Here is a 27,957-nt window from a genome sequence, read left to right on the forward strand (position 1 = left end):
AGGTGGTGTAATACTCTTTGAGTTGTTACAAACAAATCACACAATAACTACTGAGAGACACTGGCAGGAACTGGATTAATTGAAAGCTGCACTAAAAAACAAATAAAAAGAGACCTGCTTTGGTAAATCAAGAAGGAGTTGTTTTCCACCACAATAATGCACATCCTAACACCGCTAGGGTCACTTTTAAAAAAAATGAACAGCTTAGCTGGAAGAAACTTCTCCATCCTCCTTATTCTCCTGATCTTGCTCCTTCAGATTATTATCTTTTCAAAAACTTGACACATCATCTGAATGAAAAACAGTTTACTTCTATGATTTGTTAAAAAGTAACCCTTGTACCTTTTATATCTCAAAACAACTTGATTTTTATAAGTGTGATATTGAAAATATTTTGATACATTTCCAGACTGTTATTGAGAAGAGATGAAAAATATGTAATTGATTAAAGTTGTTATTTGAGTTATTTTTCCTCCTTTTAAATCTTAGTGTTAAAAATTATATAATTTATGGGATGACCTCACAGTTTTCATATATACAGTGTAATCTACACAGGAAACCTAAGCAGTAAAAAAAGGAAATAACTGCATCACTGACAGTGTTTCTGTTTAAAGCTTTATGTGATTTTGTAGTCAACAAATTCAAGATGCAAAAATAGCTTAAAAATTGTATTTATAAAACAGAGAGTAATCTATCAATGATTTTAGAATTAACTTGATAAGTTCATTTATTCCACAAACTTCAACAGAAAAACACGTGTTTTTGAAATAGCATCTCAATTTTACTTCTAGAAAACAAATTACCAGAGCAGTTCCTAAAATTAAAGATATAAGTACCTGTCAATTAAAATACATACAAACACGTATACACTTGTTTAGGCACACTTTACCAGTTTGAATGATTTAATATTTCTTAACTCTTTTCTGTCTTCAATCTTATAAAACCTTATTTCTTCATCTTCTAACCACACTACAACATTGAAAACTCATTCTCATCTGTGAAATATGTATTTGAAAATATCAATACACTAGTTAATTCCATCCAGAAAACAAACAAAATAAATTTAACTTGGGAAATACCAACTAAAATATTATTCAAAACATTGCCAAAAGCAATTTACTACTGTCTTACTAATATTAAAGTATATAACTTTACAACTACATGAAAGTGTAATTCTGAGAATAAAACAAATTATCAATCACTTTCAACTATAAAAAACCTGAGTTTGAATAAAATATCAAAATTCTTATAATATATTTAAACTGCTATAAGTTGCACTAACATTACAGTTAAAAAAACTTTATTACTAATATAAATTTCTAAATGTTAAAATGAGACACATCTTAATACAACAAATAGAAATACAATTAGCCACATTGCACAGATGTTTAACTTGCATTTATTTCAACATAAAACAAATATTCTAACAAAATGTATTAAGTAACATTAAATTATCTTATAATAATACTGTTCTGAAACTTTATGTGCACTTCATTTTAAAAGATATAAACAAAAGGCAGGTGTAAATATACTTCAGTCAACATTTTGAAGTAATACATATTAAAAGCTTTTCAAAGTGTTAAAAAAGGTCTAACATTAATAAGTCATACAACAACATGGTAAGTTTATTTATTGTTTTGAGTATGGTAAAGTTCAGCCCTAACTAAATTAAACCAAAAAATATACATAAATTACATTGGTAATTTATTTCTTTATAGCAGAAAGGATGTATGCAAAATAAATGATTAACAAATGTCGGGCCTAAGACAAGTGGACTTAGAATTTTGGTGTATGTGTTAAGAGTTCTTTTGTATTACTCTAGTATTTAAAGAAGTATTGTTACAATAAATATATTAATTTTATTGCAAATGTTTTGTGGGTCTCTTTAAGCTAAAATTATTAAACACCAATTAACCAGTCATATTTCTTATGTAACATTCTCTTATATTTTTGTTCTCAGAAGAATAACAAACCTGATTATTCTTTCTGATTCTAAACATGTTTCAATATGTTTCTTGTTGAAAATTGTAAAACTGTTTGATATATTTCTGCTCATAAAGGACAATGTAACTCAATATGGGTTTTAGATAAATTTACTAAGTAACGGAACTGTTGCTTCATTATGGGTCTGTATTACAGATGTATCTTAAATATTTCTTGGTAAAGAAAGTTGTTTTTCTAACCTAATCTGGTACAGATTTAATAAAACTTCATTGCTCTAACTCAAGTAGGATATAGTAAAAACACTGAGGTACAATACAAAGTATACAGCAGGCCAACACTAAAATAAGTATTTAACTTTGAATGAAATACCCGTATTCTTTGAACTTTCTGGGTGAATTATTTTAACATATTTAGTTCATTTTATTAACATAATGTACCATTAAAAAAATTATAACAATACTCATTTTGAAACTGGTTGATATTTAAAAATGAATTTAACAGTTTGATAGAAATATGGAGAATAACTTGTTACACGGTATTCTAAGTTAGTTCAGCTTGTGAAATGGATTCTAAAATAATTTAATCAGTCTTAGTGGACTTTTAAAATAAAGAGAACTGTCACATTTAAGATACAACTGTAGTCATCATAGTCTAAAGAATTCTTGTAGGCACATTTAACTTGTTTTAAATATCTAATTTTAAAATAAGTGGATTAATAACTGCATGTTATTTTCAAATTTATTACTAACAAATCACAGACATCTACTATAGAAGAATCCTAAAACTTTGACTATGTACTTTCTGACTATGAGTTGAATGTAGAAATCTACACAAGTATGCAGTGGAGTTAAAGTGTTGATTGAAGCCACATGTTTATTTCCTCTTTGGTTATTCTCTCTCAAAAACTGGAAAGTCTCAGCTAAATACTAAAATTCATTAAGTTCATATTTATTGTTACTAGTGACATACACAACATGACTAGATAGTGGTGAGGTCCACAATAAACTAATGAAAAATAAATAAGAGGCAGAGAAAAGTTTAGTTGAGGAAATTAGTATAGAAGTAATTATAAGGGTAGACTTATTTCTTACAATCATAATAACAGAAAAAAAAAACATAAAATAAATAACTTTAGAGCATTAGTAGGAATGAAAGATTTTGATATTATGGGAATAACTGAAATATGGTTAAACAAAGATGATGTGTGACAAAAATTTACTTCAAATATAGTGTTAAAGACTTTTTAATAATTAAAGTACAAAAGAGATGGAGGAGTTGTCATATGAGGAGTGGCTGAAAACTCTTGTACTGCTTTCTCTTGGAAAAAAAGAATTGGAGGAGGGGTGTGATATGATTGAGGTGTTAAAGATTGTAAAGGGAATTGATAATGTTGATGCATCATCTTTATTCATACTTAACAGTGAGAATAGTAGGGCAAAAGGAGTTTAGTATAAACACTGGCAGGTTGGTTGATTGGTTGATTTAATGTTTTATGGCATAAAGCAGCCAGGTTATCTGTGCCAAACATCCAGTAAAAAGGTAAAAGTAAATTTAGTAAAATTCATTAAAGGAAATCAAGGTAAAACAAAACAAAGTTTAAAAAACAACAACAAATAGCATTAGACCAATGTTTACATCTAGTCTACAACGTCAAAACTGCAGTGATTCAAAGTTGTAAAGGACTTTCTGTAGCATGACTATAATAATTATAACTCACCAGGAAGACTAACAGATAAGTACAAAAACCACCATCAGTAAACTGGAGTTGGCCTTTCCAGTCCTGGTTTCAAGTTACTTAGTGGATACTGGCAGAGTAGAAGTCACCTTCAGCTAAGATAACTTTATTTTTCTTACAAGATAGTTGACCTTTGAAGTGGGTTTTCTTTGGATGTTATGGAGTAGAAAATTTAAACAAGTTTAACAGAAAGCTTGATAAGTATATGAATAAGTGTTGGCTTTAAGACTTCTAAAAATTTATTCATTAACATTTATAGTTTAAATTAGAGGATGTAAGAGCCAGGATGGACCAAGAGATCCCACACTATTCCAAAACGTCATGTATTGTGTCTAGTACTTCAAACTGCAGTCTAATTCCAAAAGATTTAACATGTGTCTAATGCAACAATAAAACTTTTGTCGATAATGTGGCTTCAAACTCAGCTTTAATGTTAGTATTACATGGTTCACTATGGTACTGAGAGTAAGACCATACAACATAGAATATGGTATTGGGAAAACTAACTTCTAAAAAGTTATATTCTAACATCTAACTTCGTTTTTGTTTTGTTGGTCCCCTTACGATTCTATTTCGGATCAACTGTCCATTTGATTACAAACGTATCATTATGCTGATGTTTATGCTTTAATGGTCGAGGTTATGTTTATTTCTGCATGCATCATACTAGTGCCAACAAAGTATAGCAAAAATATAAATTCTCTTTCTAAAAGTATGAATAACCTGGTCCTGAATTACATTGTTGAGTTGGCTACATCACTCGGCATATTAAATTTTGTCTTTTGCAAAAAAGAACATTCTAAACGACCAAGAAAGTTTGGCAACCAGAAAATAAAACATTTAAACTCACCATTTACACTAAAGTTATCTAAATTGTGATAACCGAAAGCTGTATATTTCCTATTGAAAATCCTTATTTTTCGGTATTAATCAATGAACTACGGTCTATAAAAGACTTTTGCGCTAGATAGTTGTTAGATTTTGTATGACGTTATATTTACATATTTTTTAATTATAAATAAGCGTTAATTATACATTATGAAAAATAAAATAACTCTTCATTGTTTGGTTGGTTGGTAGGTAGGTACAAAACAACACAACAGGCTATCTGCGTTCTACCTACCACGAGTATCAAAATCCGATTTTGAAAGTTATGAGCCCTCATACTTTCCACTGAGAAAATAACATTTGAACATCGATTGTGTATTCATATCTAGCAATGTATAGTAAATACACTCTTTTGGTAAGAAATGAGTCTTAATGAAGATTTCTGAAATAAATTAGAGCCATGTTTGTGATTTCAGAAAAATACTAACAAGCAAATGAATAAATTAAAATTTGATATCTTTCGACAAAAAACTGTTTTAAATAACCACGAAATATTTTAAAATGGAAGTTAGTTTTCAAAAGCTGTAATTTTATTTATGTACAGTTTTATAAATTATTATGGAAAAGTGAGCTAAACACTCATCATCATCATCTACCACTCAATTCCTTAAGGAACATAGGGCCGCAATCACTGCGGTTTCCGTAACAAGTTTTTTTTTTCAAGTGAGTAGGTTGTTAGCCCACTGCACCTAGCCGTCCCTAATTTAGGAGTGTAAGACTAGAGGGAAGGCAGCTAGTCATCACCACCCACCGCCAACTTTGGGGCTACTCTTGAACCAACGAATAAAGTAGTTGTCAATATTGTCAATCGCTAGCATTACATACACATCTTGTACTTTGTTGATTCTTACGATCGAGAATCTTCTATTAATTTCGAGAACAGGCAGAACTTGTGAATTAAACAGCCCACAGTAAACGTCATAAGAAAATATAAAATTGCACTGGAAGAAGCGAAGGTACAACACTAAATGTGCAATAGTAAATCTGTTACAAAATAAAAACCGATAACTCAAGTGAGATTGAATGCCTTTTGACGAGGAACGGTCCGGCGTGTTAAGGCGTGCGACTCGTAATCTTAGGGTCGCGGGTTCGCATCCACGTCGCGCCAAACATGCTCGCCCTTTCAGCCGTGGGGGCGTTATAAGTGACGCTCAATCCCACTATTCGTTGGTAAAAGAGTAGCTTAAGAGTTGGCAGTGGGTGGTGATGACTAGCTGCCTTCCCTCTAGTCTTACACTGCTAAATTAGGGACGGCTAGCACAGATAGCCCTCAAATAGCTTTGTGCGAAATTCAAAAACAAAAACAAAAACTGAGGAGGAACAGATAAATAAACAGAAACCTCAGAGTCAGAGGATGTTAGTGTTGTGTTTGTTGATGAAGTAATAATAACATGGAACATCTCAGTTTAAAACACTAGAAGTGAAGAAAAGGGCCCCAGTAACAAATAATATGTCAAATACTTTCCCAATGAAATGTGAGTAGAACCTTATATCATGCAGATGCTCAAATAGTTGCATACAAACCCAAGAATGATGTGAATGAAAGTGGGTAATATTGCCTCTAATAACATAACAAACACTGGATAATATGATACTCTATTTATGAAGTTGTAATTACGTTAAGTAGATTTGTTTCTTTGTTTTGCATTTTGCACAAAGCTATACGAAAACGATCTATGCTAGCTGTCCATAATTTAGCAGAGTAAGACAAGAGGAAAAGCAACTCCTGGGGTACTCTTTCAAACGAATAGTGAGATTGACCATAATAACGCCCTATGAATGAAAGAGCCAACACGTTTAGTTTAACGTGGATTCGCACCCGTGACTGTCAGATTACGAGTCGAGTGCCCTAACCACCTGAGAATGCCGGGGCACGTAACGTGGGATAAGTCATATATGTATATAATTACGTAAGATTATATGTTTATCAAATAAATTATACAATTTATTTTAAGAATAAATACTTAATGATTGTTTAGCTTTATTTGTAACATGAGAGTCACAATAAATTAATTTAAAGTAAACATTATGACAAATTTAATTACGAAACTCCATAGGGGTCGTACGCATTGTTTGTAACTCATTGATGCAGAGATTTTCGAGTGTTGCGTGAAATTTTTTGATGTGTAGAATACAGAAAACAGACGATTAGGTGTAATAAAGATAAATAGTTTGGTTTGCTGTTTCATGGCGCAAAGCAACTAAACTATCTACGCTAAAGATAAATAAATAGTGTGATTGGAATGATAAAAGTAGAGAAACAGACAAAAATTAGCAGACGAGATGTTACGAAACGGAAATAGGCCAAAGAAAAGGAAAAAGGGAAGTTAATCGTCGTGGAGGCCTTACATTTAATATAGGCCTAATAATTGATATATTATTCTGAGTATTTTAAAAGGTAGCGAAAATAATTTATTTCGCCAAAGAGAGTACTGAGTATATATTTATATCTAATCTTTTAAAATAAAAATTACAGCATAACTTCCGTTTGACGTATCTTAAAAAAAAAAAAAAAAGCCAGCTAAGCCTAAAGTTACCACTAACCAACGTAAGCTTTATCGAAATAATCTGATTCTGTTATGGCGAAATAGAAAATAAGAAATTTATTTAATTACAAAAAAATATGATGCGAAATTTAACGTTTACAAAACTTGCAGATTAGAAAAATTGACACCAACCTTCCTAAAAATAAAAGTATACTTCCAGACCAAAAAGCCCCCCAGTGGCTCACGGGATATCTGCGGAATTATAACGCTAAAAACTGGGTTTCGTGATGAGCAGAGTACAATAGCCCATTGTGTAGCTTTGTCCTTAATACAAAACAACAACCAGACCAAAAATTCAAATATATCACAGAAGAACTTCAAATCAAAAGTTTAAAACAAAGTATAAAGGAAATTCTCAGCAAAAATGAACTGAATCCCCACAACAAACTTGCAAGTTTAACTTCCTCTAAAGATTACTATTGTCATCATTCATACGTAAAATCACATGTAATTTGATTACAATCAACTAAAGCAGCCCTGGATTAACCATGATTAGGGCACCAATGGAAGGGATAACCACAGAGATTTCCCCTTAGTTATAATGCCCTTACCTCTTTCACTACCACACTCAACTTTGGTTGATTTTTTTTTGTAATTGCTCTTATCTACCGTGCTTGATTTTACTCTGCATTGTTAAAAAAGTTTTCTTTGGCTCGGTTAGTGACTAAAGTTTCGAGAATCTACTAAACTATGTATCTGAAGTAAGAAGTAATTGATTTGCGAAAGATTACTGTAAAGAGCGGTACAAAATGTTGATAAAACTTCAGGTAAAAGATGATCACATGTTATGATGTCTAACCTTGCAGATGAAATATTTTTCTCAATCATTCCTTCTGCTGTGGCTATTTATAAGAAATTATAGGCAGTGGAACTGTTTTGTTTTATCTTTTACTGCTTTATTCAGTAACATCTGCAGAAACAAATGATACCACAGAAATATAAGTCAAACGAAATGGTAGCAGATGTGTACAGAGACGTGGCTAGTTTAATGTTTTTTTCGGCTTTGTTTTCGTGCCTCATATTTGAGTTATTGTCTTGTTTGTTTAAGTTTTATTTGCCTTAGTGTTGCTTTATTTGTGTGTTTTGTAATATTTTTTATGAGTGTGTTTTTCACTGAAGTTTTCTGAGCCGTAAGTTTTTTGGCTTCAAATAGCTTGCTGTTTTAAACCTTTGTTTGTGAGTACATGTTTTGTAATTTATCATACCAAGAAAAATTTCAGAAAGGAATGCTACTGTAGCAATGCCATCGTTCATATATTACATGTAACCTATAAGAGCATTTGGGCATGTATGTGTACCCTTGTAATTATGTAATAATATAAGCAGATCTGAAGCTGAGATTTACTAAGGAGATAAGTACAAGGGTGCCTTCTGGTAATATTTTTTTATGAGACGAACGAACAATCCGAGACAGAAACACAAATACAACGAAGACAAACTTTCAGGTGTAAGTCAACTATTTTGTGACGATAAATTCAAATCACAATGTGTTGTATTACATTTCTGAAAAGCTGGGAAAACAATTGAATGATCGGAGCAGTCTAAAGGCGATAATTCGACCTTTTAGGTCAAATTACGTAAGACTTCGACGTGTTCGATAAGAAGGTTCACATTGCAATGTTTATACCATACTACTAGTAGTAGTACAGTAGTGTGGCACCGTGGTCATACGAAGGTAATGTAAAGAACTGAAAAATCAAGAAAATCAATTTAGGATTGAAAAAAGTGCATAAACTTAACAAGTTCATGTGAGCAAGGTTAGTACTAAGTACTGGACTTAACGTTAGTGGCCTCAGTTGCAATGTACAGGGTGGCCCGTAAGTCTCTACCCATCCATATATCTTATGTATCCAGTGTATCTGTGTGCTGTCCCTCCTTCTCGCTGCATAATATTATGCGACGCCATGTTCTGCGAGACATTTTCAAGTATAAATGGGCTTACATCGGCCATATTTCTCTGAAAAAAAGAAACGAATATATAATACATAATTGAATATAACATAATAACATATGGATGGGTAGGGACTTACGGGTAACCCTGTATTAGCATTAGGCCTAACGTTAATGTTATCTGAGAACTGAGTGACAATAACGTTAGGCCTAAATACTGTAACTAGTTTAGTGTAAGTACACTGGAAACGCTACTGTAGCCTGGAATAATGAAGTGGACTATTCCCAGTGTAAGGCTGTCGTTTTGAATTTGCCTTCGCATCCAGGCATGTCAATAAAGTTTCAGACATATGCCTATTTTGTTGATGTATGGTTTGTTGGCTCATCTAATATTCCCAGGTCAAATCTGAGCTCAAAAGAAAAGTTGAGGTTACAACTCATTCTTCAGATATTAGGATTAAGGTACTCTAGCCTTTGACATTGCTTCTTGCAATCAGCTACCATAACAACAACCGAAATGAAACTTTTACAATGACTGAAAATTAATTTTTCTAAAATGGATTGAGGCCAGTCATGAATGGTTTTCAACATATCAGAATACAGCAAGTCAATGAAAGTATTTATGAATTCATGTTTATGTGCTGATGGACCTGGACCCTAGGATAACTTTCTGACAGTCTTTGTCTAAATGTAGACTTAGAGTTTAGTATGTTTGACTGTCTTATGAATGTTTTTTTTCCATAAATTTCAGTGTTTTTCTTATCATTATAACTATATATGATCCGTATTATTTTGTGTTTTCTGTATTTTTCAGACTGCAAGATGAAACATCTTAATTTAAGTGATGCACAAAAGAAAAAACTGGCAAAAAAGAACCAACAAAAGGCATTAGATAGCAGACTATTTCTTTCACTGAACTTACACAACAAGATCTTCCAAATCAGAACCCATCTCTGCCATGAGAAGTCACTTGTACTCTATCTGACTGACATAATTAAAGTTGAACCAAGCTTCACACCTATAAGTACCACTTTGTCCACTTGAAGGTCAGAAAATCATGATGACGTTGAGGTGTCACAGGTTTGCTCAACTGGAACAACTTTCACAACTGATCTCACTTTGCCTGTAAATTCTCCAGATATCTATGGTGTTAAGGTTGATGCAAGTTGCTCTACAAGACAGTTTGAAGTTGAAATAATTTCTGAAAATGAAAATTGCTGAACTATGGTAAAATGCTTCAGTCTACAAAAGATGAAGAAACTAAAGCAAAAGATCCAGGGTTGTGGTTTGATTTCTCTGCTGCTGATGTGGCTTAATGGATTGCTTGTGGACCCACTGACTGTTAACACCATAATGTGTCATTTGTTAAATCTTGCTGGATTTTCAAGAGTAGCAAACCAATGAGGTACTGTTTGCAAAAACTTTCCTTTGGAGTAAAAGCCAATGGTGAGTAATACAAGAGAGAGTGGTTATTGTATTCAATATCGACTCTTTGTCCCTAAACTTTCCTCTGTTGAAAGAGAAGGGTTCAGTGACTGGTGAAAAAAAGTGGCCCATCTGGTGAAATGAAAAATTCATAAAATGTTTCATCGATAAAACTCTATATTCTTACTTGCAGTATTCCATACCAGTGGTTTCAGAAATGATATTCATATCACCCATCTGGTGAAATGAAAAATTTATATAATATTTCATCGATAAAACTCTATATTCTTACTTGCAGTATTCCATACCAGTGGTTTCAGAAATGATATTCATATCACCCATCTGGTGAAATGAAAAATTTATAAAATGCTTCATCGATAAAACTCTATATTCTTACTTGCAGTATTCCATACCAGTGGTTTCAGAAATGATATTCATATCACCAGAAAAGTGACCCATCTGGTGAAATGAAAAATTTATAAAATGTTCCATCGATAAAACTCTATATTCTTACTTGCAGTATTCCATACCAGTGGTTTCAGAAATGATATTCATATCACCCATCTGGTGAAATGAAAAATTTATAAAATGTTTCATCGATAAAACTCTATATTCTTACTTGCAGTATTCCATACCAGTGGTTTCAGAAATGATATTCATATCACCAGAAAAAGTCACTGATATTGAAATCTGATAGAGTAAAGTTCAGAATGTTTCATCGACAGTATGATTACTGTCAAATTTGTCATGACACAACTAGTACCTTCACAATCACAATAGGTATACTGCCATGGTTAAAAGTTCATGTCAAATACACAAGTCCATTGTGATAAAATTAATTACTGAGGTAAAAGTACACATTACCTCTAAAGTGTCAAAATTAGTTGTATCCCAATGGTGGGTAATTTTTGCTGAATATCTTTTCCACAATTCCATAAATATTACAGCTGAAAGTAAATAAAAACAAAGTGATAAAGTTTATCATCACTAAAGACAGAAATTGCAACAGAATACAAATTACTCTTTAAACTTACATGGCTTATGATAATTTATTCAACTATTTTTGTTCACCAAAGTGTTAGTAATAACAAACTTTGTAAAGTGTTTTATTTTTTCCTTGAAAAGTCCCAAATTACAGACAAGATATCTCAAAGTAATAACATGCTTTTGGAATTAATTTGAAGTGTTTAATGTGAGATTTCAATTATAGAAGTTTAAAGTCTTGAATGTGTAGCAAATGTGATGTGCTTTATGTTGGTTTGAAATTAAGGCCATTTCAAGTATTGCAGGTATACAATGTTGGACATTTTTATGTTGAAGTAACCCTTTTGCTATGGGCATCCATTACCACACATATCATGAGGATTTTCTTAGTGAGTTACTTTCCCAAAATTCAGGTCCTTTGTAAGATCAGTTTTATGTTACTGGATATGGTAGCATGAGCATACTTGCACCCTGTCATTATAACTCCTACACTATTATCCAGACACAGTTGAAAGATCAATATAATAAATTTATATATGTACATGGTGTGGACAAGAAAAGTGGCCCCCTTGAAAATGCTGTTAATTTGTTATATATTTTATTAGATAATAGAAAAATGTGTAAAATGCACTTCACAAGATCTGTTCCAATATGATATCAAATAAATTAATATTTTCAAGGGAGAGGCACTTTTTTGTCCTCCCCTTGTATATAAATGTATAATGTTATTAAATTTAAGCTATTTTATACGAGTTATAGTTTGTAGTTATTCTAGAATGAAAAAAGGCATTATTTATATTAATTTCCTAATTGTTTATAGTGGTCAAATCTATCAAGCCCATACAGAGTTTCATTAGTAAAAATAACAGACAAAACATTAAGTTTTTTTTTGTACAAAAATGTTTGATAATTATCCGGAGGTTATAAAAATTTTATATGTGAAATTTGAACATTTTCTGATGCATACAAATGTTTTTAATCTTAAAATCAAAATTACTATGCATGTTAGATAGTCAACATGCTAAAAGAAAATAGGCACAAGAAAAGCATTACTTAAAAAAGTCTTAAAACTAAATAACAAAAAATTTGATATTTTGTGTATGAAAGCTCTAACAGAGTCTGAAGAAGAGAATATTATTTATATAACTTTAACATGTAAATCTATATAATACTTACCCCAGAGTGACATAAAAACAGCAAAAAATACAGCAGCACCATTGTCAAAAAGATGTGTAATTCTGACAAAAGTGCATGTCTGTCCTAGTTGTTCATATTTACATCCTTTTATGTCACACCGAGGACATAAAATTGTGTCTTTGTCGTACTGACAAACGTCCTTACTGTAAAAAAAAAATGCAATTTTGTTTTAAGTTTATAGAATAAACACAGTACAGCTGAACATTTAACTCAATCATAATATACAACTGTCAATTTCAATGATAATGCCACAAAAAATAACTGATTAACTGAAATTATGTTTAAATCAATTTGTCACAAAAATTATTAAAAATATTTTAAGGTACATTAATGGTTCAAATATATCAACCAATAAAAATTAATGGTTCCAATTATTACTCTTTGCAATTATTCCAGCTACAAATGTCTTGTGCGAAAATAATTAATTAGTTAAACACTGATTAATTAGTCCAGTGATTAATCACTTACCACATTCCATCAGTTACATATCTCTAAGTAACTGATTTATCTGAGGTATAATTTAGAAAATGATCAAACATGAGTTATAAAAATAATAAACTGTTTGACAACTCTTTTAACTTTTTTCTCCCCTTATTCATACCTGTGAGCATCACCCATCAAGGTGAAGAACCCATATAGGAAACACAGCACTCCTACTGCTGAAGCTGGGATCAGCATGCAGGTAAAAATCCCAGCCAAGCAAAGTAGAGGCCTATCTTAACTCCAAAATATTCCCTAAAAAAATTTAAAGGAAAAACAGTGAAGTGATTCTTATCAAACAAAATATAGTGGACACAATAACTAATGAGGAACTCCAAAAATCCATCCATAAGAACTTTTTTTTTTTTTATAAAGATTTGTCTCAATTTTAAACTCTGACTAGTATGAGAGTAAAGTGATTTTCATGCTAAAATTAATAAAATGTATATATCTTTGATATTACAGTTTCCAAATTTCATTTGCATAGCTTCTAGAATCTTCTAATTGAATATCAAGTTATTTTTGGTAAATATTTATATGTTATGCATAATTTTCTCTACCCTTACATTACATGAGATTAAGCCATTTGTTTAACCTTGTAACCACACAAAAAAAAAAGAAATAATATTTTTCCTTTCTAAAATCCCTGCTGATTACAATAAAAGCTTATCATTATTTATCCTGACTATCATCAGGCTTGCATCAATTAAATATGAAAACTTCCTACATACTAAGCCTATGTTACAACCAAGGACCTTGTATACACTTAGTTCAAATTACAGCATAAAATTATGTAATACACACGATCTTCATAAGTATATACATATATTGCAAATAAATTAATCTATTTCTTTATTCATATATTCTAATGTTACCTAATAAGAATTTTTTTCACTATTATAACAAACAAAATATGTGCATATATAAAATAGCAAAAATCTAGTATTTAATTGTGAATGCTGTAATTTCTTTTGTTGTCAAAAACTTAGAGTATTGAGAGATGCTCACCCAAATTTTCAATGGACTGTTTTTCATTTTTTTCCCAAATTATTTATCAATTTCAAACAGACAATTTAGAGCACAAACAATAATAAACACAAAGCATACAATATCTTATAATTTTTACAATTTAACTGGTTTTCTAACCAAACATTGTGCATCAAAACAATTTCCTTAGCTGGTTAAACTAAACATAGTGATAGCAGATTTGAATCTATGTTCGGAAAAACTTAAAAGCCATCCTGTGAACGAGATGACATTATACATAAAACAGAATATTAAATATTTATTTTCTAATCGTTATCAATAATGTAATAGCAAATGTCAAAGACAGAAAGAGAGAGAATTATTTACATTTTTGAAAGACTGTATGTAGAACAGAGCTTTATGGGATGGCTTGGTAACTATAACTTTATGTTATGTACGAGGAAAATCTTCAAGTCTGAAAGCTGTATTCAATTTCAGTCAACCAAATACAAGTGAAAAGATGTCTAAGTTTAGCAATTTTGAACAAACAAGTGCCATCACGTGATACAGAAATGTAAACACTAAGACGTTACAAATTAAAATATTTTACTTTTGAAATTCAGAAATTAAAACTATATTATATAACAGAAACATCTGATTAACTACATCCTAATGCTATTAGATCTACATCTCTTTTGGTTATTACCACATCTTTATTGAATTTTATAGCTCAATAAAAATAATACAATAGCAACACAAGAGAATTCTCTCCCTCCTATCATGACTGACTCTCCTTATATATAATTATTGTATTTAGAATGATCTCTTTCAAAACACAACTAGTAAGAATAAAACTCCAACTGAGACTCTAAACATGGCATACAAATATAAGATGTTTCTTTTGGTAATTTCAATCTTTAGGTAAAACTCAAAACTTTTACCAAGTGATTTTTTATATTAAATAAATAAATTCTGTCCAGGAAATTATTAGCACTCACTTGATGTCGTGAAGGGGTTGCTTTTTTAAATATTGTTGAAAACTAAGCCCAGTTGTTTAATAACCATTTCCTGGGAGCTTTGTCATCTGAAGAATGACATTCCCCCTAATAATACGTCAAAATAAATTATCAACATAACCATTATTTTAATGATACAGGAAGTGAAATGACAACTAATAAAAATATGTTAAAGCGTACTTTGCTGGAAAATAATATTAATAACAAACTACAGGAGCAACCCTATCACACAAATTCATCAGGTCATAAACCTGATATAATACACACTGGCTGTAGAAATAACTGTGAACAATACTTTTAACATATGAAAAATTGTACTTTATCAACATCAAGCACACTTGGAAAGAAGAATCCAATAAGTTAACTGACCTCATGTAAAGGAAAGGCAGCTTCGTAGACACGATCTTTGATAAGCTTTGTTATTCCTGAAAAAATAGGAGAAAATCACAGTATAAATACATAAGGCATGAAATATTTAAATATAAAAATATTTAATAAAACAATGTTAACAGTGATTGCAATGACTTTTATTCATCACTATATATCATATCATATATATTGAAACACACATATCATACGTAACAAACCCAAGCACACATGTCAAGTACTACAGGGTTGCCAGTGACTAAGTCTTTTTTAGTAGTTTAAGAAGCCTATAACCATATTATTATTTACCAAATTTTCACTTTCTTATTCAGATGAAATAAGGTTTCATTATACTGTTCTCCTGAACCATTGAAAACAGGATTCAAAATTAAAGCTTACAGGGAAATAAAAGAAACTTATTGGATGGCTAATCTAAATACTGATCAACCTTTTGGACTTAATCTAGAACCTGGAATCGTTGATCTTCGTTCACTGGTTTCATCTTTGTCAAAAAAATTATTTTTATTCTTTGCTTATTTATTCTCGTATTGTGAAAGCTGAATTTACTAAAACATACTATTTGTTTAAGATAATTTTTCATATAATTTTTTATAAACTAATCAGTATATCTTTTTCAACCTGTCTCCAGGTGTCACCTTTACTTTACTTATAAGTACAGTTTTAAATACACACATATTCAGCCATTTCTAAAGTAAAATATTCCTAGCACCTTTTCGCATACATTCTCACCATTGGCTGTATTATACTAGAAATGAGACGTTTACACAAAAACATAGAGAAATAGACATTTCTTGGAAAACCACATGACGTTCCTAATGTCACTAAACTACCTTTATTTGTATATCACTCATTTGATTACACCACCATTTTCAATTTGTAACTTAAGAAAGGTCCACCTTTCAAAAGTGCTCAAATTATGGGTTTTTTATTCATTTCTATCAAGACATCTTGAACCAACATGTTTTTACAACATCTTGAATGGCCTGTACAATATATTGTCCAAATAAAAAAGCACACACACCTCCAATACTTATAGTGGGTTACAGTCTAAGAGCAGAATTAACTGACTTCTTTCCAAACTGTTTATTATCAAACGACTCTATGTATATTATATCACAACACAAAACAACTTGTTTTTACCTGTTACAATGCTAACTATATAGGACTGACCTAAACATTAGGGAAAGTTGCTTACTTTCTACATAAAATACAGAGTGGACCACAGCTGAAGTTATTTAAATTAACTGTGCATTGGTTTCCACTTCTGTGTGATTGTATCAGGAATACCCAGGGTTACAAAGATTTTATTTGTTTCTATTAAGACTTCTTGAACTCACGCTTTTCTAACATCATAATTATACTGTTCTCATAACATCTTTAGTTTTTCACCTATGTTCTGCTATTTCTTTATTCATCAGTTAATCTGTCAATATTACAACTTCCTAAGCTTTAGACAGGAGACATTTGTTCTATGTACAGGCAGTAAAACCATAAAATTAAAAGAAGAGTATAGGGAGATGCTAAGTTGAAACTTTGAAGAAAATAGAAAGCCTAGCATTCAGAGAGGAAAAAACGTGTTTGTTCATTATATTTCCTATTTTTCAGTTTCTCATTTCACTGCACATTGGTAATTTCATTTCTATTAGTATTACGGTTGAAAAATAGTAGATGATATGTAAAGTTTTGCCAGAAAAATATTTTTTGAAAAGAAGTATTTTTTTACTTTTCAAATGGAAACTTTCACTCAGACTGATTCATTTTAGGCTTTAGAAATTCACAGACAGATCTTTATGAGAAATATTGATTACTTGTGTACAATACAGTTATAGCTATTAATTTTTATATTTATGAATATTATTCAGCACAATTAATTTTAGGACTAAAACTTAATCTAGTTGAAACTTATGAGATATAATCAAGTGTTAATAAGCAAAGGTAGCCAACCAGTCAATCAGTACATTCTAATAATTATAGCTTCTTGTTTTCTGTGTATTAACTTATGAATATTAAACACTTCTTGTCAGTTTGCTATATAAAATTAGATTCATTAACTGTTCACATCATGTGATAAATAACAAAACTTCTAGTACACACTAATAGTCTTATGTCAAACTACATCAAAAAAATACAAGTCTCTAAATTTAAATTGTAAAGCTTAATATGACAGAAAAGTTCAGGTAAACATTCCATCTTGGGATTTTATATAAACATGAGAAAATAAATCAGCAGCTGGTCAGTACAAGGTCAAAACAAAATATAATGATGACAAGTACAAATCATTATAACCAAAAGGGTATTTTAAGACACAGATATTTAAGTGTTAGCCCTAAAAATACACACTGTAACTTTTAATTAACAGATTTCATAACATTATTTCTACTAAATATTTGAGGACTATCTGTGCTAGATGTCCCAAATTTAGACTAGAGGGAAGGCAGCTAGTCATCACTGCCCACCATTAACTCTTGAGCTACTCTTTTACCGATGAATAGTGGGATTGACTGTTACACTATAATGCCTCCACAGTTGAAAGGCAAGCATGTTTGGTGTGACAGGAATTTAAATCTGCAACCATCAGACTGTGATTCAAGTGTCCTGTCCATCTGGCCATGCTGGACTAAATAATTTAAGGATATATCAGTAAATCAAAAAGGTAAGCTACACAAATTTCAGATTCTTACTTGTAATTATGTTTAGCTCATGTTTCTATCTTAATGTAAATTTTACTTGTTTACTGTTCCTGTTAGTAAATCCTAACATGATATAGAAAAGTTACATCTTAAAACTTTTGTTATGCTACTTCTCAAAATTTAGAAGTTAAAACTGATTGGCCAAAAAATAAAAGTGAACTAAAAACTAAATTTATTAACATAGACTCTCCATAAAAGTGTGTAATTAATTTTTGTGTATAACATGGTAGGCGGTTGTGGAAGGAGCACTTTGAATCACCCACAGAAGAGGTCACAGCAAAAGAGTAACGAATTTATGAAAGCTAATTTGTACTCAAAACTGAAATTTGTATCACCACTTGTATATGATGGTACTTTGTGTAAAACTTTTTTACAAGTAAACATGATGAACTACCTTTTAGAATAGTTGGAAGATTTACAGAACTTATTACAAAAGTCAATTTAAAAAGTTTGCTTTGTTTGGAAACTTTTTTTATACTTTTAGCACCTCTCAAAAAAAGCTACCTACATGCATATTAATTATTATAAACTCATCACTAAATGTTATCATTTTGAAATACAAGGAAAAACACATATGTATGACACATAAAAGAATTTCATATTTTATAAAATTAATTGAACAAATTCAGTTTTCTCTCCTAGATTATCTAATGACTCAGTTCATAATAAAGAAATTTATTTTCAAAAAGTATAAATTTAGCTTATGAATTTTTCTCAGTAATTCTGATGCACAGTAAATTATACAGAAAGGAAACTAAATACATATTATGTTAAAATATATTGTGATTTTTGTTGTTCACTTGCCAAATGCATAAGATTCGTTTGTGTTGTTACTGAATCTTTTTCTCTTCAAAATGAAGTCCACAATTTGGGAACGTTGGGCTGGGTTAAAGAAATATTTCTTCTCTAGAACATCAAATCTTTAAAAAGACCAGTAAAAATAACTTTCACACAAATATGAACACACATGAACAAAATATTTTTAAAATTACAAACCTCTTTCATCTGTTAGAGCAACAAGTCACATTTACAAAGTAATTAACTATTAGAGTTCCTTAAGATGTATAACACATTAAATAATAATACAGATGTAGTGACATGACAATACTCTTTTCTTACTGGAAACCTTTACTGGGCCAGTAAAGGATGTTATGATTTATGTTATTTATCTTATTCTGATGTGACATTACATGCACTATTATATAGATCTTACTTGCCAATCTAAAATGTTTAATATAGAAGCTGATGAACCATACAGGCTTAATAATAAAGACAAATCTTTTGTTAAATCTAAAATCCTTTCTAACCAACTTTACAAATAAAAAAAGGATAATTTTGATTTATTTTAATGGTTACAAGATTGGTCATACTGACAAACCTCATACAGAGTTTGGGTAGAATAATACAAAATACAGTCTTGTTTTACTGACTAAAATGTTTTAAGTTTATTTACGATGTTTAAATTTAAATTTCAGATGATTTACGTTTTTAATCTACATGATAATCACTTTACACCCACAGTAGTCAATTTTCTGATTCCATATATTCACAGACTCTTGCAGTGAAAGAGACTTCATTATAAATTACATTTTACTCAACAAATGATTTAATGATCATTCACAGTTGATAAAATTTTTATGAAGATACACAAAACGTATTAGAAATTATTCTGGTGAAACTATAAAGATAAATTTGGAGTCACAAACTTGGCAGATTCAACCAAGCCCACAGTGAAAAGAAATGATGGTAATGGTTTGACTCACTATCTGTTGGTTATGGGTTCAAATCCCTGTTATCCCCAAACATGTTCATACTTTTACCTATTGGGATGTTGTAACATTAAAATCCATTACACTCTTTGTTAATAAAAAGAGTAGTTCAAGAGTGGGTAGTAGGTGGTTCTAACTAGCTGTCTTCTCTTTGGTATGTCACTGCTAAATTAGGGATGACTAACACAGTTAGCCCTTAAGTTGCTTTGGCCAAAATACAAAACTAACCAAACATTAAAAAATATTAAAACACTCAATGTACAGAATATCACCTGACTAAAATTAACAAAGATTTATAGCAAATAAAATCCAGAAAGCCCAAACATGTGTACTTACAAGTATTCCCTAGCTCTTCTATATTCAGTTGTAAACTGTTGCCTCTTTGATGTTTTGGAGGCAAAGAGGTTTGAAATTGAATGACAAACACCACTTATACCTCCTTTTAATTTTTTTTCATTACCCCTTGAATGCTGAAACTCTGGTACCTAAAAGAAATACAAAAATAACATTTTTAAACTGGTGTATGATTTTAAAAATGCTGAACTCCTCAAAAATACATGTGAAATGTATAACAAATTTATCACAACATAATTTATAACCAGTAGAAAATCTGTTAAAAAAACTGATACTATTCTTCAAAAGAGAGAGAGAGAGAAAGGAAAATATAATATCACAATAATTTATGTTTGAAGCAGGATATACCCAGTTTGTCATTGAGAAAATATCTCACTGTCTCTGGCTATCTGATTAGCTAAATTTATCAATTATCATATAGGATGGATCATACTTTAATCAATTATTTGTATTCTAGACTTCCTATTGGTTATAAATTTAATAGAACTTAGCCTCAGAAAAATGTATTAGCAATTTGTAAATTTGAGCAAGTTGAAGGTGGGTGTGGCAAGAGGTTTTCGCATTTTTATTGGTTGCTCTGTAGTTCCATATGATTGAAGGACATAAGATAAAGATTTAGAAGATTAATGACATTTTACATAACATTTCATAGTTTAAGGGGGAAGTTCAAAAGATGTAACAACTGAAGAACAAATATTCAAATTCTCTCACTAGGGAAATTTAAAATTGTTTTTAAATATTTTTTTATATTATTAAGAACTAAAAAAATTATATATTAAAAGCTACATTATTATCTATGGTTTGTTGTCAAGTTTGTTCGTACATCATGGTAGTTAAGTGGTTTAATTATATTTTGAATGTAACTTAATAAAACGCCATGGCACATTAGTTTAACCAGTCTGTGTGCGAAGAGTTCATACATCCCAAGCGTCTTGTTTGGATCGTGAAAGGTGTCAACCAATGTTCTTATAAAGTTTTATTTAGACTGTACTCTGTCCTTAAATACAAAATGATTGGTAAGTTTACTGCAAGTGATTCCAGTGCCATTGGTAAGCCAAAAAACTGCGAGAAAAACCATCTCAGTAACAACAAAACTGGAAACCATCAAGAAGTTTGACGAAAGCATTTAAGTTCTCACCATCAACAACAGCAGCTATCAAGAAAGAGAAAATTATCCAAAATGCTGAGTCTTCCACACCTGCATCTGTTAAGTTACTAAATTGGTATTGCGCGAAGATAATGGATAGTAAAGGCTGACTTGACATATTATTGTTTTTTTTTTGTTACTGTTTTGAATTAAGCTCAAAGCTACACAATGGGTTACCTGTGCTCTGCCCACCCCGGGTATCGAAACCCGGATTTTAGCGTGTAAGTCCACAGACATACCGCTGAGCCACTGGGGGGCCTTGACAGATTAAAAAAAAAAAGCATAATTTACACAGCCTACAGGTGGTAGGTGCTGACAAGGAAGCAACATCAATGTGCTCACCAGTTTTAAAAGATATTATTGAACAAAGAGGATATATGACCCATCAAGTTTCCAACATTGAGTGGGAGCGTGTATAACGAAAACATGATGGTAGAATATATTTGAGGGCTGATACGTGAAAGGGATTTATATTACAGTCACAAATCTCGAAAAAGTATTTCTAAATATTTTTGTATAAATTTAGTATAAATACATGTAAATCTTGATTGATATGCTGTCAGGACCCGCCATAGCTCAGTGTGTTAAGGCGTGAGACTCGTAATTTCAGCGTCGCGGGTTCGCATCCCCGTCGCGCCAAACATGCTCACACTTTCAGCATGGGAGTGTTATAGACGGTCAATCCTACTTTTCGTTGGTAAAAGAATAGCCCAAAAGTTGGCGGTGGGTAGTGATGACTAGCTGCCTTTCCTCTAGTCTTACGCTTCTAAATTAGGGACGGCTAACACAGATAACCCTTGAGTAGTTTTGTGCGAAATTCACAAACAATTATATATTGTTTTATTCATACATTATGTAAATTTGCCCGTTTCTACATGTGTATTGACTACAAAATTATTTATATTGCCCATGTATACGTAAGATTATGATGGCAATAGTATCACTTTTAACTTAATTTTTCACGATAAAAAATTCATATTTTGTGTTACTTTTTTGTAAACAACCAAGCCGGATGTTCAAACACAGAAAAAAATTAATTCTGTCATTAATTATCGTTTGTAAAGCATTTGTATTCACTGGTTAGAGCTATGGAATTCCTGATTTTTCTCTAACAGAGCTTGGTAGTTAACGAGGCTAAAAGTAAACAAGATACTCTCTGACAAATCAATCTTAGGAATTCAAAGATTTGGATAAAAATTTGAAACTCTAAAAATATTTTACTGATACACTACACTTTCAATCTATTTAAAGTTTCTATACAGTAGTTTCGAACTGTTAATACCACTGCCGTTCGATTCTCTTTTTTTTTTTTATTAGCTTAGTCTACGGATTTACAACGCTAAAATCAAAGGTTCGAGTCCTCTCGGTGAGCTCAGCAGATAGCCCGACGTGGCTTTGCTAAAAGAAAACACACAAACATAAACAACTTAGCTCTACATTTATTTTTACGTATACAAATTAGATATTTTCGTTCTTACCATAAACGGATGCTTCTGTAATAGTATAAAGTTTTGATGGGGAGTGCAGAGGTTAGTGAAGACTAATAATTATGTTTAACGTCACATTTGCTCGCAAATATTTCAGCCTCATTTTTTTTCAATTTGCTCATAACCGATTTTACGTCAGTGGTGTGCGGAAGTCTCGTTTTAGGAGATTTCTTTAATGCTAGAACCCGTTAGTCGGTCTCATCTATAGCAATAAAAAATATTCTTTTCTTTATGCGTTGTAAAATATGTACAGGATGGGTAGAAAATGTTTAAGTTCGCGAAGCAATGATATTACACGATGATTTAATGTTTAAACTGGGATAAATATAACTGAATAATTTCTTTGGTTAAAAGGAATTTTAATTAAAACTTAATTTATTAAAACTGGTGTTTTATTTTAAATTGATCCTCTTATTCTTGTGGTTCAGTATTTTCAAATAATTTACAAATACATGTTTCTTTATATTGGTTTAACGTGTGTTTGCTCTGGTATTACAAGGAATTATTTAGTTTATCGTCTAATGACGATGGATTCTCTGAATGAAATTTAAATGTTACCTGTAGTATAGTTATTTGAGTTGCAGTGTTAAATTTAAAAACGTGAGATTCTATTTTTTTGTGTTACATGAATGTTGTTTTGAGTTTTGGGCTTGTTTCTCCGACGTAAAATACGTGGAAGTTGCCATAAAGTATTTTATAAATGACATTAGTATTGTATTTGCTTTATTTTTTTTACAAGAAGTTAAGTATTTTTTTATTATTGTATTTGGGGTTATTGACTGGGTGAGTATCGCGTTGTTAACTGAGGTTTCTCTATATCACCGTTATCTCAAATCTCCTTCCTAATCGCTTTATAACCTAGAAACATCGAACTATATATGAATTATCTAATAAAAAGTTTTAAATTACCCATTGTAGAACGTCTGCAAAATTTATTAACTTCAAGTTGGTTCCTCAGAAATATAAATGTATACAAGAGGTTATTACAGTTGTGTTAAAAGTACTTACAAGGAATTATTACTTTAGAGATAACATGAAATCAGTTTTTCTTAATTTTAATGAGAGGAAATGTCGATGTTGAAGTATGGTATGAATAAGTATTGGTAAACATATCCACATATAATTACTTTAAATGTTACCATCAATACTACACTCTTTGTTCGTCCATATACTAATCCATCTAATCAGGACTCCTGTAATGGGTGATATTGCCCAACTCCAAGGTGCAGATGTTGATATTGACAGCCATAATATACTCTTGGAAGATGTATCACATTCAATTAGTTGATGCTAAAGATGCCCTGAAAAGAGCTATTTTTTGGGCAGTGATGAAGACGAACGCGTAATCTTATCGGTACTCCTGTAATAAACATACAGTATTAGTCAGAGGCTGCCACTGATGTTCATAACAATAATACTTTATAGTGTATAGGGATTAGTAAGCTATACCAAAACAGTTTTGAATATGCAACCTGGCATATAATGTGACTCAATTTGATATAAAGTCACGGCAGATCAGAATTTATCAGAACAACTTTATGACATAGCTTAACATTTCGTAAATGGTGTGATGTAACCGAAAATTGGTTACTTTTGGGAAAGGTATGTAACAGACCTTTCCAATGTAAATTTTTATATGCCCAAATCATGAAAATATATTCAAATGAGAATTTAAATTTTTCAAAACAAAAATATTTTTTGTACGCAAGAGCATCGAAAAAATAATTTTGGTTCGCCAGAACAATTCGGAAAAAGACCTACAACAAGTCGTACCAACACAAATGTCAGAAATAAAAACCGCTGAAGTGTCCCAGGCGACGGTACGTAAAAAAAAATATCTCAGTCTTCTAACCGCTGAGTGATTAGATAGATATGCATGTTATTGTACACACAGACATACCAGTCACGTCACTGATGTAGGAATTATAGATTTCTATGTGATAAGAGACTAGATGGATTATGGTAAACCTGAAGAGAGAAGTGATGAGGCTCCAAAGTTATTTTGACATAATGAACTCAACTTATGAATGTTGAAGCAAAATCTTATGAACTGTAAAGATACAAATCATATCTACGAAGTTTTTAAGAACGTATTCTGAATAAACAATACTTTAAATTTACAGAGAAAGGTGTTATATCGCAATATTATTTATCTTGATAAATCCACAACAAAATTAAGTATTTGCTTTGATATTAAATTCAAATGAAAAATTTTCTCGGAATGCATTTCATGCAACTTCTGCATATAAAGATATTATTTGATATTCTGTTGTTTGCAAGACACCTCAAAATCATTTACTGATACATTTTACCAACGTAATATTCCCAAAAGAACCTGTATTATCATAACTGACATTAACATAAACAGTGACAACAGTTTAAGTGTGACAAATAAGAATTTTACAAGGGAAACACCAACAGAAATCAAATGTACCAATAAAAAAAAGATCGTTGGAAATTTCATAAACTTCCAAGTTTGTGTGATTAGTTTCATTAGTTAACTCCATCAGGAAGTACATAAAGAAACAAAAGTCTACTGTTAAGAAACTGTTTTGACACGTTTTATTTTTCTCACTAAAGGAACATTTATGTTGTTATTTTACAGAGTGAGTCATAATTAATATTATAACTAGTGCGTCGTGCTCATTGTGAAAATCCTTAAAATTCCAACGGTGACACAAAACGTGCTAATAAAAATATTAACTCTCTGTTGTTTTCTCCAGTGTATGTTCCAGCCGAGAATCTCAACTGTACTCGTGGATACCAAAGAGATGTTAACAGGTGTTGTAAGTATATGTGATACTCAATTACTTTAAACTGTTCACATTAAAAACAAATAGATGAAAGACTTTTAAAAATATGGAATTTTAGTTAAACAAACACGTTTTTTGATAGTAAAGACGTTGTTAGAACAACAAAATTAACACTGAGTAAATTAATGCTTAACTATGTACTTTTAACACTTTTAGATTCATGTCCTCCTGGTCACTATGACAATGGATTTCAAACTCACTGCCTGCCGTGTCCAGGAAGGATTTACATGACATTTTATTTCTGCTGACGCCTGTATACCTTGTCCTGGAAATAAAATTACTGATGAAGAAGGAGCTAATAATAAAGATCTTTGTAGAAGTAATGGAACAAAATAATTTTAAAGTTTTCTTTTATTGTTTCCTTAATGTTTTAAATATGTTCATTTTTTGTTCAAGCAGATTGTTATAATACGATACTTCTTCATAACTGTCATGGTTTTTAATGCATTAAAAAGCTTTGCTTTTACTTGGAAATCCTACTACTCGTTTTTAAAGATGGGCTCAAACATTTACGACAGATAGTATCGAATAGCTGTCTTCTCTCCAGTATATCATTCCAAAATTATGAACGGCTAGCGCTGAAATCCCTCGTTTAGCTGTCCTCGCAATTGAAAAACAAACAAATATAACAGTGTCTCAATAGCACATCTGTGTGCGTCACATTATTACTAAAAAGACCTAAAGATATTTAACTAAAACAGTGTATGTCCCAAAACATAACTTAAATCTATGTTTAACATGTTTATTTTATGTACATAATGTCATTTTTGTGATAAAATAAAGTAATTTGTTAAAATACAAAACAAATGTTTTAATATAAGGTAATAATAACATTGGATTATCAAAACGTAAGCACCGTCTTATAAGTTCTGAATAAAACTATTGGAAAGAATTGTTACCAAGTAAGCGAAAAAACTTCATCAGTAGTGACGTACGACGTTCAGTGTTTGTGGTCAAAATGGTATCGTTCTTTATCTGGGAAATTTACAGTAAAGAGACATTTGTAAATACGACGTTCAGTGTTTGTGGTCAAAATGGTATTGTTCTTTATCTGGGAAATTCACAGTAAAGAGAAATTTGTAAAAATTACTGTTTTTAATAGTGTTGTAAAGACGCAGAAACTACCATTCAGTGGATACGATTCGATAGCATAAAAGAATAATGTACCATAATAAGAGAAGAAGCTAATTATAAAACTTAATACAGTAAGTGAATAGCGATCAAACAAACTGGCTTTATTAAGTAGTCAATGGAAAGACAGTTTGTTTAATTTGTGTTATATATTCTTATAATTTAAGTAAATCAAAGTTAATTTAACTAACTGTATCATACTGAGTTGTATAATATTTCAATTATCGTAAAGAAAATGTCGAGATATTTCTTGTATCGTCTGATCACGTGTGTTTGGAATGGAAAGTTAGTAGGTTTCTTGATATATTGTCTAATAATTTAAAAATGTTAGACAACCTAACTGATTTCCTGTTATATAACTATATAGTTGTTGTTATTACATAACTGTACTACTTGTCTACTAGTAAGGAGCTCAAATAATATAACAGGCGTCATTTTTCTTTGCTAATTATCGTTTAAAGTGTAAAGAAAAAAATCTATTTTTACAGTTGTCAAATTGTAAAGGTTGTTATCAATGTTTAATATGAAAATATATAAGAAATATCATATTTATTTAACTGTAATTTTTTAATATGTCAAATCAAGTTTATTTTTTCGTTTAAAGAATTATACACTTTGTTATTAAGTTACATTTGAAGTTTTCTTTCTGTTTCATGTAATCGATACAATGTGTAAAACAACTCTCTCTCTTAAGATCCAACTGAAGTGGTTCTCAAGGTCACTTTCCCCTGGGCTTCCAAACCTACAGTTGTATGGTATCTTTGGTGGATGGAAGAGCTGACACTAATTTCGATTTGTTTTATTGTTTTGTGGTAAGTTACATGTTATCTTCCAGTTTTTCATAATTAAATTATGTGGAACAGGGGTAAGAGAACATCTGACCTCAATACCCAATTATCTTTTAATTGAATAGTTGGGTTGGATATTTGAAAATGTCAAGTGTGTTCAGTGCCCCTTTGGTAGTTAATTTGTGAAAATACTAATATGAACCTAATAAAGCTGAATATGTTTAACTAACCTTATTTATGAGGTAAAAAAACTTTTCAGTTACAGTTAACACTTCTCACCAAACTTCTGTATGGTGATTTATCAAGTGTTTTTGTAGATC

At 30.9% G+C, this 27,957-nt stretch overlaps 1 protein-coding gene and 2 long non-coding RNA genes across 6 annotated transcripts; 1 reads left to right on the forward strand and 2 right to left on the reverse strand.

Moving 5' to 3' along the window:
* Positions 1-731: 731 nt before the first annotated feature.
* LOC143249051 (uncharacterized) lies at positions 732-4,795 on the reverse strand. Its single transcript, XR_013027415.1, has 3 exons — positions 4,530-4,795; positions 3,662-3,826; positions 732-995 (listed from the first exon to the last, which is right to left on the reverse strand). It is a non-coding gene; the product is annotated as an uncharacterized LOC143249051 (long non-coding RNA).
* A 3,958-nt stretch (positions 4,796-8,753) lies between these two features.
* LOC143249052 (uncharacterized) lies at positions 8,754-12,983 on the forward strand. The gene is made up of 2 exons (XR_013027416.1): positions 8,754-8,870; positions 9,818-12,983. It is a non-coding gene; the product is annotated as an uncharacterized LOC143249052 (long non-coding RNA).
* LOC143249049 (anoctamin-6-like) lies at positions 10,739-23,028 on the reverse strand. 4 transcript variants are annotated; one of them, XR_013027411.1, is made up of 7 exons: positions 22,897-23,028; positions 20,254-20,402; positions 18,953-19,068; positions 15,441-15,496; positions 13,211-13,344; positions 12,589-12,752; positions 10,739-11,375 (listed from the first exon to the last, which is right to left on the reverse strand). XR_013027411.1 is itself a non-coding variant. In XM_076498247.1 (6 exons), exons 1-5 carry the CDS (start codon positions 22,897-22,899, stop codon positions 15,096-15,098), a joined length of 387 nt encoding a protein of 128 aa, XP_076354362.1. In that variant the 5' UTR covers positions 22,900-23,028; the 3' UTR covers positions 13,211-13,344; positions 15,054-15,095. The 4 variants fall into 4 exon arrangements, 2 of the variants coding, with proteins under 2 accessions (XP_076354363.1, XP_076354362.1); XR_013027410.1 differs by lacking the exon at positions 10,739-11,375 and having other exon boundaries at positions 12,422-12,752; XM_076498247.1 differs by lacking the exons at positions 10,739-11,375; positions 12,589-12,752 and adding an exon at positions 15,054-15,158.
* Positions 23,029-27,957: the final 4,929 nt, after the last annotated feature.

Source organism: Tachypleus tridentatus, chromosome 4, assembly GCF_004210375.1.
Source record: "Tachypleus tridentatus isolate NWPU-2018 chromosome 4, ASM421037v1, whole genome shotgun sequence".
In the NCBI taxonomy this organism is placed as follows: domain Eukaryota; kingdom Metazoa; phylum Arthropoda; class Merostomata; order Xiphosura; family Limulidae; genus Tachypleus; species Tachypleus tridentatus.